General features: G+C 38.4%; 2 protein-coding genes across 10 annotated transcripts in view; one reads left to right on the plus strand and one right to left on the minus strand.

Annotated features, from left to right (window-relative positions):
- LOC141399211 (uncharacterized) lies at nt 1-5,554 on the plus strand. 2 transcript variants are annotated; one of them, XM_073977522.1, is made up of 5 exons: nt 1-123; nt 600-869; nt 945-1,116; nt 4,306-4,395; nt 4,474-5,554. In XM_073977522.1, the coding sequence occupies exons 2-5, from the start codon at nt 863-865 to the stop codon at nt 5,537-5,539; spliced, it is 1,335 nt and encodes a 444-aa protein (XP_073833623.1). In that variant the 5' UTR covers nt 1-123; nt 600-862; the 3' UTR covers nt 5,540-5,554. The 2 variants fall into 2 exon arrangements, with proteins under 2 accessions (XP_073833623.1, XP_073833621.1); XM_073977520.1 differs by having other exon boundaries at nt 27-368.
- A 10,196-nt stretch (nt 5,555-15,750) lies between these two features.
- Pvf1 (PDGF- and VEGF-related factor 1) overlaps nt 15,751-17,218 on the minus strand; it is a 75,269-nt gene continuing 73,801 nt past the window's right edge. For 7 of the 8 annotated variants that reach the window (XR_012411792.1, XR_012411793.1, XM_073977528.1 and 4 more), the window contains one exon: nt 15,751-16,677. Coding sequence is in view for 6 of the 8 variants with exons in the window: in XM_073977528.1 (XP_073833629.1) it covers nt 16,552-16,677 (126 nt within the window). In the remaining 2 variants the exon portion in view is untranslated. The remainder of the gene's footprint in view (nt 16,678-17,218) is intronic. The other variant, XM_073977526.1, reaches the window with a different exon arrangement.

The following is a 17,218-nucleotide window of genomic DNA, read 5'->3' on the forward strand; positions in this document are numbered from 1 at the left end:
TTATACTTAAGTGTGCAACACTGGTCAGATGGCAGATGACAGCTGTGACGCGCCAACATTTTTTCATTTTCTATTTTTTAACATTTGTCACGCACACTTTGGATTTATAAAAAACGAATTATTGTAAGCCATTTCCTTTAAATACAACAGAAAAACGTGATATTTCAATAAATCAAGTAACAAAAGATATATATCAACTGGAATATACAATTTTAATAAATAAAAATCTTAAATTTTCTGTAAAAAGTTTCCGAAAAAATGCAACGTATTTTTCGCTTAGTGTGAGTGAATGCATGTGGAAATGAGAATGTGTGTGTGAATTTGCATTAAAAATATGTAATTTTAAACAACATAATCGAACAAATCAGGTAAAATATTTTATAATTTGCAGATAAAAAAGGTCGAAGATCCTGTTAGGTAGTTAAGAAACATTAAATTCAAGGATTTTGTGATTTCCATTTATTAGGAAGATTTTTTTACCTAACGCAGTCTCTCTCGCTCTCTTTGTCATTAAGGGGTGTTTTTGTGCATTGTTGTTGTTTACATTACGACCTTTTGATTTGTTCTCTCTTTGCATATCTCTTTGTTTCTGACATCAGTGTGACAGCAGATAGCAGCTGAGGTGGTTTGGTTCGTTCTTATTGTTTTGTTTGAGGTGTGAAGTGTTGGCATCAGCTGCAGTTTCTAATAATAAAAAGAAAAAATTAACTATTGGAATTACGAATTACACAATAAATATATATTTTACTAAAAATATATAAAACCAGCATTTGTTAAAATAAGAAATATTGTTCCGGCATTTGCTGTTGTTGACGAAATCACGCACACACGGCCCGGTTTGCTCTTTTTGTTCAACGCCAGCATGGAAGGTTAGTTTTCTTTTTCGATAATCTGTCCCAAAACTATTTCAACACATTTTCACCTTTTTTCTTGTTACTTTTTAGCTCGTCTAAACAGTGGAGCACCAGCAGCAGAAGTCCAAGAAGTATTGGCCAAATATTTGGAATTATTTCAACAGAGCAGCATTGACTTCAAATATCATTTGGCACCCAATAGTGTTATCGATTGGTATGGACGTACTGTGCGTGGAGCAAATAAGATTCATGATTACTTAAGGTAGGTCGTGTATAGCAATTTTGCTTGGGTTGCAGTAACATATAGAAGATTTTAGGTATAGTTAACAATTAATTGTAGACTTGGAATTACGGATATGCCAAAACAATGTTTAAACACAATACCACTAAAACCACATCCGAATCAAATAGTAAGAATATGGTGTGTATAAACATGTTCATGTGATGTGTTTACTTTCAGAACTTAACATGTGAAATACTGATAATAGATTGTTTACTGTCAGATTAGATCTCCCAGAGATTGCATTAATATAACGATATATGCACAGAACATCGGCATATATCATAAGACTAACAATCACCAGCATAATGTTGATTTTCTCAGATTAATACATATTTTTACGGAATGCTGTCGTCTCCTAAAACAAAGTTCCTTGCATTTAATAGTGGTGGGGGCACCATGTTTATCGAAAGGAGTGAATGACATTGGTACAACCTATTCACATTGCAATGTTTCTCTCAAACTTAAATCATGTTCGAAGATGGTCTTTGTCGGACAACTTCTTCGGGTACCTTTCACAAAAAATTTCAATAATTTTGCTGAAGTTCAGTATAAGGACTATTCGAGGATCGCTTTGAAAATTGTACCTAAGATTATCATTTACAACGATATAATGTTTTTCGTGAGCAAGTCCACACGATCAATTAAAATTACTGGTTGTTGTTGTAACAGTGTTTATTATATGTTTTTGTGTTCATTCTTCTATTCAGTCTGGCTCTGGGTCTATCTCCAGTTCCAGGAAATTGGCTGCATGGATGGGATGTAACATCAGATCCACTGGAATTAGATGAGTAGGTTTGGCAGGACTGACCTCAGCTGCGATAGATGAGAGACGTACTCCGAGGACTTCATTCACACTATATCTGCTTATGGCCTTAACAACTGCGTCCATGTGAATGTCATTAAAACCTGCTTGTTGCTGTTCTCAAGGCGGCATTCTGGCAGGTTAGAATCTTTTCCAATTCTCGGGGAACAAACTGGCGCCGCATAGCTTACCACAGACCGACCAACCTATCGCGTTATATTTGGTCAACAAGGTTTCTTTATCTGCACCCCAAGTTTTGCCAGCTAGGGACTTAAGAGTCTTGTTCCTGCTTTTCAGTTTGTCGCAGATAGCTGTGGCATGCGAGCACGGCTTGAATGTAGTGTCGAATGTGGCCCCTAGAATTTTGGGGCAGTTTGTGGTCGGAATTCTGTTACCATCGACCACGACATTCAACTCTCTTCTAAACCGTCCATGTGGTGAACAGAGTGCCGGTAGATTTAGTGGCAGGAAATCCGCATTAAATAGGTGTTCATTCTCTCACAGATGTCACCAGGGAAGGTACCTGACGCCAAGATCGTACAATCGTCCGCATACGTTACAATCTCAATGCCGTCTGGAGGTGGAACTTGGGAAACTCCTGTTTCACTCTACGAGGCTTGGAATTCTTGTTCTAAGATCCAACGCTTTAAACTTGGCCGAAGGGTTGTCTGTTCGATGTCCTCAAATAGCGTGGAGTGCTTGACATTATCAAAGGCTTGTTCTGGTGGAGTCCTCGACTAATATGTGTGGCGATGGTGTGCAGCGCTGTTGTCGTGCTGTGCTGCTTACGGAACCCATGCTGATGATCGCAAGTGGCTTGCTACTAACGCTGGGGAGGACTAAAGTCTATAGGGTCTTTGTTACGGGCGACAGAAGCGAAATTTCTCCGTACGATTCATCTTTGCTGGCATCCTTGCCTGGCTTCAGTAGAGGGACCACCCCGCCCATTTCCCAGACTTCGGAAATGGTGTGTGTGGTAACCGGCAGGTCGACAACTTTAATAAGATATTCGACTCCAGGCACATCCAGCTGTTTCAGGTGTTTAGAGTTCCTGATGACATTCGCAACATCTTCCACTGTAAATTGTGATGGCTCATCCGCGGCAGAAAGAGATCTAATGCGACATAGTACTCTTCTCTTCGCCCTGTCACTCTGGGGTGCTCAACAAACTGTCGAGTGAGAGAACTTGCGCAAATCTCTTTGGATCAGTCATCGTAACGTCGCCAAACGTGGCTGAGGTTCTATGTTTCTTATTTTCAGGGTACGAGAGTGCCTTAACCGTTGCCTACAATTCACTTAATCCGCCTTATGCTCGCCGACCAGCCTGTTAACTTCCAGTGTCAGTTCCCTGACTCTGGGGTCATTGGGGTTGGCTTGGCGAAGCTCATCACGCTCATTTGCTAATCCTGTCGCCTCTCTTGGGAAGTTTGGTGTCACTTCGGATACTCGACCAGCAGGTATATGGCGAGAGGCTGCGCCAGTGATGATGTCTCGGAACGTTCTTTCTTCTACCCGCACATCAGAAGGAATTGGGAAGATCTTTAAAGCGGCGATTAGTGAACTATCTCAAACTCAGCCAATTAGCTTTTCCGTGATTAAAGAAAGTGCGGCGTTCAGAGGTTATGAAATCGGGCGGTCTGCTGATGGAGACAATTGCGGGAAGATGGTCTGATCAAAAAAAAAAAAAAAAAAAAACGACGACGACCAGAGGACAAGATGGTTATGTCTGGCGAACTGTGACACTCTCCGCTAATTCTGGTAGAGACGTCCTCCGTGCAAAACGTAGAGCTATCAATCTGCTTAGCCAGCACTATACCCCTCTGGTCGTTTCCGAGGACCGAATGCCACAACTCATGATGAGCATTTAAGTCCCCGAAGACTAGATTGTTATGACCCTCCAAACCTGGAGAACAGCAAATTTTCGGCGGAATGTATACGTTCAGCCGCTGTATCTCAGCAGTTCCACACCTGACTGCTATCCCATACAATCCATGTACGGGTCATTAGAGCCAGACTCAAGTGAGATAGGTCTGTCTTGAGCAGACTGGTGCAATGGCTAATCCCCCACCTCCACTTCCCAGTACGTTGCAACCATCACAACGCTGCAGTTGCTGACTGGTAGTAGTTACAAACAATTCTGTAATTTTATTCTCCACATCTCTCTCGATAATGACCCGAATGTTCCAAAAATCCTGTCAAGTGGTATTCTTGAACTAAAAGCAAGATTACACTTGAGGTCGCAGCTAAACTAAGCGTTAGGTTACCAACAATTTCGGTTTAAATTTAGTCTTACAATTTTTTATCCAGCTCACCATCAAAGTCAGAGTAAATTATTTAACAAAGTACATAACTTATTTCAATTTCAGACATGAAGTGAACAGTCAATTCGAACATACAGAATTTGTAGATGCCGAGGTATGTGGTCCTATTGAAACCAAAACCAGTCACATGCGCACGTAAGATAATAAATTCTGTAATTACTCGATTTCTTGGTTCTTAACATTTTCCCATTCCTTCTCTCTTTTGTCGAACAGAAAAGTGATTTCCACAAAACCCATAGATCATGTACATCCCATAAATCGTGTACCAGATATGGTACCATTAAAATCATATGCCGACAGTGATGTTGAAGACAACGAACAACCTTCGATATCATCATCTACCAGTTTATTTGGTGCCGGGGCTTACAGACAAACACCAGAAAAATGTACAGCAACAAGTACATTGGACATTGGTAATCTAACGCCTCCATCAAGTGCTGTAAAAGACGAACGCAAATCTGAAGATGAAGATTTTGCCGACGACAGCAATGAAACTCTATCACGTAGACATCGTTTAAAGCGTACACATTCGGGTAACTTTAGTTATTTGAAACGTTTGCCCACAGCACCATCGACCAGTAAACGTAATAAAAATATTGAAGGTGGTATACGTACCCTGCTGGATGATTCATCTTCAGAAGAAGATGAATTGGAAGTTATGGAGGCATTATATAGTCCTTTAAGATATTTGGAAGTTAAAGGTGTAATGCGTTTGCGTAACAATAACCCCTTGGGTAGTGGCTTGAAACAACGTAGCCCCCTATGGCGTGATCGTTCGGAAGTAGAGACTCGTATACGTATTTCATATCGTCGTAAATTGGAAGATAATCAATTGCAATTCGCCCTAATTATCTATGAATCATTAAATGGAGCAATTGTGGCCACACCAACACGGCGTAATTTAATGTCACAATTTGCATTATCTATGGATGAGCAACCACCAGCAGCAAATGCCGCCATGCCGGAGCCACCACAACGAATGGAAGAGGAACATATTGAGGAAACAATTATAGAACCCATTGGAAATGATGTTCCAACGGCAACAACTACATTCTTAAACGAAGACGAAGATCCTCTGCAAGGTGGGGATACTTCATTGGAAGACTTGTCGGTGGCCAATTTACGAACTCCAACGAAATTTAGTCATACTCCACCTGCAACACCAAAACGTAAACCCCGCTGTTTAATGGGTACTGCTTCCGGAATGAAACGTTTAAATAATTCACCCCAAGCTCCACCCACCCCCAAACGTAGTGCTGCTCGTAGTTTGAGGTTATGATTTAATTATTTTTTACTCTTAATTCAAATTTTATTGGTCTCCTGCGCTGTCGGTTGCTGCTCACAGATCTATAGTCTTAGGTTAAGGCGTTTCTTTTACTTCTTTTTGGATAGGTTTATTTAAAGACATTTTAGTGGTGGTTGCTTGAGGAAAGAATGGGACAAGTTTTTGGAGAGGAACTCTTTTTGAAGATTGTGAGACACGTAGAAATATTCAAATTGTAAAATATTAAAAAAATCATTTTAACGAGAACATTTTCACAAATTAAAAAAAAAAACAATTCAATTTTTTATTTCGAATTTTATATATGAATTTTTAATACTTTCAAATCACAAGTTTTTTTCTGAAATACATTTCAAGAAAGATATTGAAATTTAGCTTTTCATAATATCCTATTCTGTATTATTCAAAAAAAAAAAAAAAAAAAAAAAAAAAAAAATATTAAAAAAAATTCAAACTAAAATTCGAAATAAAATGGATTTGTGGAAAAATTAATAATCAAATTTATTTTAAATGTTATATCTTATTTCTCAAACCTTTCAAATGCCTTTTTAAATGGTTTTATTTTTAGAATACAAACAAACAAATTTGCATGATTTTTTTTATATTTCGATTCGAATGCAATGATTTTTTAAATTCAAATATCTTTCATAAAGATATGCACTTTTATAACTAGATATCAGATTTTTGCATATTTTTGTAATTTCAACCAATTGTAACTACGTTACTAAATAGAATTATATCGTTCTTGAAATAGAAATTGGATGTCATATTGAAAAATAATCAATAATACGTACAAAACTCCAGGTTCTATTGTTTAATAAACGAATAATTTGCATTATAATTTTCAAAAATATGCAAAAATCCGATGTCTATAACATTAGAATCCTTTCATTTGAATCGAAATACAATGACGTACCCCATTTTAATTATAAAACTGAGAAAAAAACTCTCTTCTTTAAACTCCCCCATAAAGGGGGTTTTGTGAAAAGAGTTTTTTAAGGATTGTCTTATTAAACATTTTGTACTCAAATATAACCTTAAAACAAAGCAGCTTAACATCTTCAATATTCTTAAAATAAAGTACTGCATATTTAAATGTTCGATATGTGAATTTCGCATAACCTCAAAAACTTGTCTCATATTTATTTCAGCAATCACACATACCTTTTTTTTATAAACAAACCAAACACCCAGTAGTAGTTTGCAATAAAATTTTATTTTTTATACTATTCTTTTTTCAACAATGAAAAACAATTCAATTTATTTTTATCATTTATTTTTTGTTAGTTTTTTTTGCTTTATTTATGAAAAAATTCTATAAATTAATATGCACTTATATTTAGTATAAAGAAAATATTTTTCTATGCATTTATTTTCGAAAGATAGTTATTAAAGTGTAGTTGTTTTTAATATCTCCAATTATATTATAAAATATAAAATTAATAATTATTTTTTGTTACAAAATCCTTAAGTAATAATACTAATATTTTATATTTTAGTTATTTTACAAAAAATAATACAAATAAACAAGCAATTTAAAAAAAATGTATATAGCATGTTTCTAAGGGACAGGTTTTGCAGTGTCGTTTCAGTAGGGTGGGACCACTTCCTCATCTTATTTTCATCCACAGAACACCCTTCCCGGCCCAGAGACAGTCTAACAACATCTTCAGAGAATTTCCCAATATTTGCAGTATGGAATTTCCGTTGTATTTTCAATGTTGTAGCTGCTCGCCATATTCCATCATATCGAATATCTGAAATTGGAACTGAAATCAAAAATAGTATGAACGTTTGATTTAAATTTTGCGGTACGCGTTAAAACAACATCAAGAAGAGGGTGACAATTTCAACAACCCTGAGAGTCGCTCTGCGTCCCAGCATGAACTAAAAATTATTTGAATTTAGCAACGGCTTAACTTCCGAGCGGATGTGACGAAATTAGCGATTTACAAACAAAGCTCGTTATGTTTAACGACATAGAACCCGATAGCGACACCATGGTGACGGGTTCTTCGACACTGGAATGATCCGGAACCATACAATATCCAGGTTTCGGCCATCGGCTGCAATTTCAGTGTACCTAAACCTTTCAAATGCCTTTTTTAGAATACAAACAAAAAAATTTGCATGTTTTTTTTCATATTTCGATTCGAATGCAATGATTTTTTTAAATTCAAATATCTTTCATAAAGATATGCACATTTATAACATTAGAATCCTTTCATTTGAATCGAAATACAATGACGTACCCCATTTCAATTATTAAAAAACTCTCTTCTTTAAACACCCCCATAAAGGGGGGTTTTGTGAAAAGAGTTTTTTATGGATTGCCTTATAAAACATGTTGTACTAAAATATAACCTTTAAACAAAACAGCTTAACATCTTCAATATTTTTAAAATAAAGTACTGCATATTTAAATGTTCATGTTCGATATGTGAATAAAAAGTATGACAAACATTTGCAACAAATTTTCATAACCATATCTTTTTACCTTTTCCAATTTCGCATAACCTCAAAAACTTGTCTCATATTTATTTCACCAATCACACATACCTTTTTTATAAACAAACCAAACACCCAGTAGTAGTTTGCAATAAAATTTTATTTTTTATACTATTCTTTTTTCAACAATTCAATTTATTTTTATCATTTATTTTTTGTTAGTTTTTTTTGCTTTATTTATGAAAAAATTCTATAAATTAAAATGCACTTATATTTAGTATAAAGAAAATATTTTTCTATGCATTTATTTTCGAAAAATAGTTATTAAAGTGTAGTTGTTTTTAATATCTCCAATTATATTATAAAATATAAAATTAATAATTTTTTTTTTGTTACAAAATCCTTAAGTAATAATACTAATATTTTAGTTATTTTACAAAAAAGAATACAAATAAACAAGCAATTTCAAAAAAATATATATAACATGTTTCTAAGGGACAGGTTTTGCAGTGTCGTTTCAGTAGGGTGGAACCACTTCCTCATTCTTATTTTCATCCACCGACCACCCTACCCGGCCCAGAGACATCCTAACCACATCTTCAGAGAATTTCCCAATATTTGGAGTATGGAATTTCCGTTGTATTTTCAATGTTGTAGCTGCTCGCCACACTCCATCCTATCGAATATCTGAAATTGGAACTGAAATTTGGCGATACGCGTTAAAACAACATCAAGAAGAGGGTGAAAATTTCAACAACCCTGAGTGAGAGTCGTTCTGCGTCCCAGCATGAACTGAATATTATTTAAATTTAGCAACGGCTTAACTTCCGAGCGGATGTGACGAAATTAGCAAATCTCGTTATGTTTAACGACTTAGAACCCGATAGCGACCCCATGGTGACGGGTTCTCCGACAATAGAATGATCCAGAACCATACAATATCCGGGTTTCGGCCATAGGCTGCAATTTCAGTGTACCTAAATATGTTTGTATCGTTTTCTGTGTAAAGAGTACCATATCCCGGGATTCTTCTTTCGATCCCGTTGATCAGATTCGGCATTGAGATCGTAACGTATGCGGATGATTGATCCCGTTGGTCAGATCCGGCATTGAGATCGTAACGTATGCAGATGATTGTACGATCTTGGCATCAGGTACCTTCCAAGATGTAATCTGTGAAAGGCTGAACTCGTATTTAACTGATCTTATCACCTTTTCCACACGAGGAACATGCACTCTGTTCACCACATGGACGGCGCAGTTTGGAAGAGGGCCACATTCGACATTACATTCAAGCCGTGCGCGCAAATCACAGCTATCTGACTGAAAAGATGGAGCAAGGTCCTCAAGTCCCTAGCCGGCAGAACTTGGGATGCAGATGAAGAAACCTAGGTCGGTCTGTGGTGAGCTATGCGGCGCCATTTTGGTCCCGAATTTTTTTTTGTAAAAATTGGAAAAAGTTTCAAACCTGTCAGAATGCCGTCCTGCGAACTGCAACATGGTGGTAGTACAGAAACACATTAGCATGCTCTTGTTGCAGTACTTGCTCGGGTGCTACCGTGAGAGCCATTCTAACAACTATATGGTGGATAGGACTCCCCCAACCAGCCATGTCAGGAGGGATCTTCACGATCTTGAAAAAGAGGTCGGTCAACGTTACCGGTGACTTTCAAGCAGGTTTAAATAGCATTCTAACGGATGTAGTCAATCTATCTATCGTGTGAATGCGTTCCTCGGAGAACATCCCCCATCTATCACAATCCCACGGCAGCGGGTTCTTTCGTACCGGATTGACCCGGAACAACACAAAACCAATTTTCCGGCCAGCGGCTGCCACCTCAGTGTGTACATGTTCGTATTTGTTTCGTTTTTCTGTGTTGGGAGCAGCATATCCCGGAATGCCTGCTCCGAATTCTATTGGTCCGAGCCGGGACGGAAGAAAACCCAGGACCAATATATCTGTGCTCAGTTTGTCACATTCGCATCTTCACCCACATCCAATCTTCGGTGAGATGCAATAGATGTCAGGAGTGGGTGCATCTAAGGGGTTGCTCTGGACTCGTCCACGTGAGGGACTACGACAGGGACTTTGTTGCTGCATGCTGTGTGAACACAGTTCCCAGTGAGTCGTCGTCGGATTACGAGACTCCCTCGTCGTCTGATTACGAAACTCCCCCGCAGTCCCCTCGACAACAACCACACACGCAGCCTTTAACACCAGCCGTTGTTGTCCCAATCCCCGAAAATGCAGCCTTTTTGCAATTGAATTGCAATGGACTCCGAGGTAAGATCGAGGAGATAGTAGATTTTATGAGTCGGAAGAACATCAAGGTCGCGGCGGTGCAGGAAACCAAGCTGAACAACAACCACAGCTTAGAGCATTGCGATGGTTACAATGTTCTGAGGAAAGATCGCACCAGAAGTGGAGGTGGGGGATTGGCTTTCCTATTGCACCAGTCTGTCCAATACAGACCTATCTCGCTTGAGCCTGTCTCTAATGACCCATACATGGAATGTATGGGGGTAGCAGTCAGGTGTGGAGCTGCCGAGATAGAGTTGCTGAATGTATACATCCCGCTGAGAAATAGCTGTATCCATGATTATAGGCCTGACATTAGCCCGCTCTTGCAAGGTCCTAATCGTCTGGTCCTGGGGGATTTTAATGCGCATTTTAACGCCGCACGTTCGTCAATCATAAAAAAGCTGATTGGCCGAGTTTCAGAGAGTTCACCAATCACCGCTTCAGAGAATTGCCCAATTCTTCTGATGTTCGGGTAGCGGAAAGGACGTTCCGGGACATCATCACTGCTGCAGCCGCTCGCCATATCCCTGCTGGTCGAATACCCGAAGTAAGACCAAATTTCCCAGCAGAGGCGACGGGATTAGCAAACGAGCGTGATGAACTTCGTCGTATCAACCCCAATGACCCCAGAGTCAGGAAGCTGACACTGGAAGTTAACAGGCTGGTCGGCGAGCATAAGCGGAACAAATGGTTAAATCATCTGAAGAGCTGCAACATTGGAGCCGGTATAGGTGAATTGTGGGCTACGGTTAAGTCACTCTCGAACCCTGGAAGAAGGGAAGATGGGACCCTCAGTCACGTTTGGCGACGTTACTTTGACCCGAAGAGGTGCGCAAGTAATTTCAATCGACAGTTTGTCGAGCATCCCGAGAGTGACAGGGCGAAGAGAAGAGTATTACGTCGAATCAGATCTCTTCCTGCCGAGGATGAACCACCACAATTTACAATGGATGATGTTGCCAATGCCATCAGGAACGCTAAATCATCCAAAGCGTTGGACCCTGATGGAATCTCCATGGTAATGTTGAAGCAGCTGGATGAGCCGGGAGTCGAGTATCTCACCAAAGTCTTCAACTTCTCGCTAGCCACCCTCATTGTTCCCGAAGTCTGGAAAATGGGCAGGGTGGTCCCACTACGGAAGCCAGGCAAGGATGCCAGCAAAAGTGAATTGTACAGACCGATTTCGCTTTTGTCGCCCGTAGCAAAGACACTTGAGGCCTTGATCCTCCCCAGTATCAGAAATAGCTATCAAGTTGCCGATCATCAACATGGATTCCGTAAGCAGCACAGCACGACAACAGCGCTGCACGTCATTACCACATATATCTGTAAAGGACTCAACCAGAGACGGCCGTGCGATAGAACAGTGATGGTGGCGCTTGACTTATCAAAAGCCTTTGATACAGTCAGGCACTCCACGCTGTTTGAGGACATTGAGCAGACAACTCTCCGGCCAAACTAGAAACGTTGGATAGTCAACTATATGTGTGGACGCCAGTCGTACGTGGAATTCAGGAATAAGAAGTCCAAACCCCGTAGAGTGAAACAGGGAGTTCCCCAAGGTGGGGTGATATCTCCGAAACTGTTTAACCTTTACCTCTCCTGTATTCCACCCCCTCCAGACGGCATTGAGATCGTGACGTATGCGGATGATTGCACGATCCTGGCGTCGGGTACCTATCCTGATGATATCTGTGAGAGACTGAACAACTATTTAACCGATCTTACCACCTTTTTCCATTCGAGGAATATGCAGATTTCCCCCACAGCCACTCTGTTCACCACATGGACAGCGCAGTTTTGAAGTGAGTTGAATGTCGTGGTCGACGGTAGCAGAATTCCGACCATAAACTGCCCTAAAATTTTAGGGGTCACAATCGACACTATATTCACGTCGTGCGCACACGCCACAGCTATCTGCGACAAGTTCAAAAGTATGAACAAGGTCCTCAAGTCCCTGGCGGGCAGCACTTGGGGTGCAGATAAAGAAACCTTGTTGACCACGTATAACGCGATAGGTCGGTCTGTGGTAAGCTATGCGGCTCCAGTCTGGTCCCCGAGATTGTGTGATTCGAACTGGAAAAAGATTCAAACTTGCCAGAATGCCGCCCTGAGAACAGCGACAGGGTGCCTCCTCAAATCTTCAGTGGACCATCTACATGAGGAGGCAAAAATTCTTCCTGTAAAGCAACACAATGAGATACTTTCGTTGCATACCTGCTTGTGGGTAGGCCCGGCCCATTCAGGGAGATCAGGAATGATATCCATGCTCTAGAGGGAGAGGTCCAACGATACAGGAGAGAACCCCTAGATCAACAAGCATATCAAGCAGGATTGAATAGCATTCACACGGATTCAGTTGCCAAGGCCTTAAGCAATTATAGTGTGAATAAAGTACTCGGAGTACATCCTCCATCTATCGCAGCTGAGGAGCGTCAGCTGCCACGACAAACCAGAGTAGTTTTAGCTCAACTACGCTCGGGATATTGCAGTCGCCTAACTCCCTAACCCATCTAACTCCAGAGGACCTGTGGCTACATCCCATCGAAGCAGCCACTTTTCTGGAACTAGATATAGAACCAGAGCCAGATTGAACAGAGTAACGAACAAATAAACATAACAAAAACACTGATACAACAACAACAACTTTCGGCCTATTGAGGGGTGTGTGAAGAATAAAATCTGGACTTAACTGCACTTTAAGCATTGGGTTCTCCTAAATAAAAATCATATTGCTTAAAATTTCAACACAATCCGAGAAATTACCTTAAACTGGAATATAGCTCAAAAGTGTCGAACTTCTGCAGCGGCGATACCTGAGGGAATAAATCGACTAGTCTATCTTGGAACTGAATCAAATGTTGGGAGTCATTTCTTCTTCTTTAGTTATTATACCCTCAGCATTTATGCTAACGAGGGTATATACACTTTCATACGGGCAAAATGTGCCTCATCGGAATAATGGGTTTAGACCCCAAGTATGTTTGAACGAAATCCGTTTCAGACAATTTGGATTCGATTTAGCAATGTCCGTCCGTCTGTCTGTCTGGCTGGAGCGCACGATAGCTCTCGAACGGATGAGCCGATTTGGTCCAAAATTTGGCTTTCGCAATATTTTGTCCGAACTTAGTTTAAGTTCGAAGATGGGTTATATCGGTCCACTCCTTCTGGTACCTACCCCACAAAAGTTCAAAAATGTTCGGAAAATTTGTGCGCACTATAACTCTTGAAGGGAGTAACCGATTTGGTCCATACTTTGCACATCGTGAAATTTCTACCAGACTTAGATGACGTTCCAATATGGACTAAATCGGTAAACTCCTTCGGGTACCTCCCACACAAAATTTCGGAAAAGTTCAGTTTAGGACCTGTTCTCGAATTGCCTTGGTTTTTGTTGTAACACCTTGTATTCACTGTCCCCCATACGAAGGTACAAGTTTCATTAGGGGCAAGTCCATACTTCCTGAGAAAATAGCCTGAAAGTTGCAAAAAACCCCTATGACGCCGTGTGTAGTGATTGGAGCGCAGGATAACTCTCGAAAGGATCTGCCGATTCGGACCAAAATTTGGCCTTAGTAATATTTTGTCCAAACATAGTTTAAGTTCGAAGATAAGCCATATCGGTCCACTTCTTCAGGTACCTCCCCCACAAAAGTTCAAAAATGTTCGGAAAAATTGTGCGCACGATAACTTTTGACTCTTTGGTCCATATTCTACATATCTTCAGATATAGATCAGGTTCGAATATGGACTATATTTGTCCACTCCATCCGGTACCTCCCGCACAAAATTTCGGATAAATTCACTTTAAGAACTGCCCTCGAATCACTTTGATTTTTGTTGCAGCAACTTGTATTAGCTGCCTCAATTAAGATGGTAAAATTTTTTCAGGGGCAAGTCTATACTTCTTGAGAAAACAGCCCGAAGGGTGTAAAAACCCCCTATGGCACCATATGTAGTAGTTGGAGAGCACAATAACTCTCGAACTGATAGACCGGTCCTCTCCTTAGGATACCTCCCCCACAAAAGTTAAAATTTGTGTCCAAGTGCAGTTTAGGGTCTGTTCGGAGATGCTTTGGAAATTTATACCCATGATGTACAGCCATATTATGTTTTCCGTGGATAAGTCCATGGTTCCTGGCATACTGGTCCAACAGGTGTACGATAACCCACTGAAATGACTAGTGGGCGCGATATCTATCGAAAAGATATGACTCTCAAAATAAGATCCACTTTCGTAATGCACTATGTCGGTCCATTCCCTCCTCCGAAAAACTTTTGAACTTTAATCCTAATCGCCATTTTTATCGGCAAGTTCAAATGTCCAAAAAGTGCCACAAAATTCTGAAAAGACCCTAAATACATTCGATCTGTCCGTAGATGAAAGTTCCAATTCACATAGGCTGAGGATATATCTCTGTCAGCAAAGCCGCCTGATACTTTTTTACTTGTTTTTTCTTCGTTTTAATCTGTACCACTGGGACTACCTTCTGTAAATAATCCACGAACGTGTCTTAAATAGCATTTAAGGCAAAATTTTGAACTATTGTGAGTGAGATACCGGAAGGGGTTGTCCAATATAGATCATCTTCTAACTTGATTTAAGTATGCCAAGTTTGGACGAATCTCCATTCGATAGTTACAGTGAACACTAGCCATTTTATGAAAGTTTTTAATTAATTAATTGAATTAATCGAGCTAGCCATTCTAGTTGGTCGCCGTAGGATTTTTTTTAGCTTTTTTCGGTCCTTCAGGAAGGACCGTGGTGCAATGGTATGCACACCCGCCTTTCACGTTAAAGGTCGTAGTTTCCATTCCCTGGTCAGACAACACCAAACTTTTTTCAACGGTGGCAAAATACCCCTCAGTAATTAATGTTGGCGACATTTCCTGAGTATTTCAGCCTTGTAAAACTTCTCTACAAGTGGTGTCGTAGACACGCCGTTCGGAATCGGCGATAAACAGTAGGTCCCATATCATGGAGCTAATATGAATCGCGGTGCACGCATTGATATGAAAGAAGTCTCCCATGTCCCTTCTGGGACGTTTGTGGAACAATTATTGTATTTCAGGAAGGACATGTCTATGGTCTAAAGACATTATTTCAATAATTTACATTTCTGTAGTGCGATTCTCTAACCCATTTTTTGAGTTACCGACAATTGTGGGTAAAATTAAAATGCTTATAATTTTGTTAATTACCGATGTTTTTCGGTAAATTAGGGACGAATAAAAAGAAGTCGCATAGTTCTACCGATAGCAAGAGTGTTGTCAACTTTTATTTGATCTTTTCATTCATAATTTTGAGTTTTAATTTTACCGATTTTTGTCGGTAACTCAAAAAATGTGTTAGAGAATCGCACTACTGATCATGACTGAGGTTGAGGCAGCCTATGAAAACCCTTATAGGCTGAATGGTAGATGGGCAAATTCTTAAAAAAAACTTAAAAAACAAGAATTTACTTTGATATATGTTTTAGTTTATTTTATTTATTATCTATGTGTATATATATGGAAATTTGAACTAACAAATAGACTAAAGTACATAAATACAAAAATATATATTATGTTAGACAATGACTATATATTTAAAATATGTATGTAATATATTTATTTTTTTTTTTTTTTCAATTTTAAGTAACATGTTTACGTATTAGGGTGGACCAATATAATGAATCTCATAACTTTTATACACTTGCTTTTTTTGGATATGCTTAGTTTTGAGAGGTACTTTTTATATTTAAGTAGAAAATGTATTTAAAATCATATTAATATGTTTGTATTTATTTATGTTTTTTAATAGGCTTATTATTATGTATTATTAAATTATTATAAGATTAAATTAATTGTATTAAATACTGATACGATAACAAGATTTTACTGCTAGATAAATAAACAGATGTTTTGAGACAGTAATTAAATAATTTTTAAAGGAAGTTGGAAAACATAAATTATATTTTTGATTTAATGAAAACAAGAACATAAAGAACTTTTTTTAACTTTTCAATTTAGTAGACACCAATTAGGGCAAGGCCTCCCAAATAATTTTATATGTGTCTCAATTCCGTGATGTTATAATTTTCAAATTGCATTTAGTTTTGATAGACTCTTAGTTAAATATTATTACTTGATTTATCTTATTATACACTTATTTATACACTTAAATAATAATATGCTTAAATTTCTAAAATTACAAAACAATTAATTACTAGCAATAAACAGACAAAAAATTACAATTAATTTAAAGTACACTTATAGATTATACTTGATAAATTGTGCTATTGTCGGTATCGACCGGTATTGGCTTGACAATATAACGTCGACGATCCGCCGGGGATAAGGGAGGCACCACAATGTCTGCACTATTCTCTGCATTGGTTGATAGCTAAAAGGAGGAAAATAAAGAAAAATTATTAATTTTAAATTTTACCATGAAAACAATAGCAAATAAGGGGAAGATAAGGAACATTTTACCAGGATCCCAATATAATTTTGATTTTAAAACTAATTACAAGATTTCAATATAAAACTAATTACTAACAAATTTATAATTTTGCACCACTTCCACATAATTTCATGCAATTACATATATCAATTGAGATCCATATTTCAGTAACAGGGAATTGAAAAATATGGGAATAAGTAAGAAAGATCATGCAGAAAAATAATTGCAAAATATTTACATTTGAATATACAATTCTATTTTGAATATGCAACATCAATTTTAAAATTAATTTCGCTGAACTTAAAAGCCAATAAAAGTGAATTTTTAAACAGTATTTTCCAATATTTGTGAAGTTTTTAAAAAATATTTTTGTACTTTTGAAGGACCAATAGTCGTAATTTTTTTAAAGATAATTTTCCAACAACAAACAGCCAATAGTCGTCGATTTTTTAAAGATTATTTTTCAACAACAAACAGACTA

Source organism: Musca autumnalis, unplaced genomic scaffold (assembly GCF_047663935.1).
Source record: "Musca autumnalis isolate F117 unplaced genomic scaffold, ASM4766393v1 scaffold_3, whole genome shotgun sequence".
NCBI classification, from domain to species: domain Eukaryota; kingdom Metazoa; phylum Arthropoda; class Insecta; order Diptera; family Muscidae; genus Musca; species Musca autumnalis.

What these genes read in the sequence shown, in the direction of transcription:
- LOC141399211 (XM_073977522.1), top strand. An exon ending in AAGATTCATGATTACTTAAG is followed by an intron (nt 1,117 to 4,305) that starts GTAGGTCGTGTA and finishes TTTCAATTTCAG; the next exon opens with ACATGAAGTGAACAGTCAAT. An exon ending in AAAACCAGTCACATGCGCAC is followed by an intron (nt 4,396 to 4,473) that starts GTAAGATAATAA and finishes TTTGTCGAACAG; the next exon opens with AAAAGTGATTTCCACAAAAC.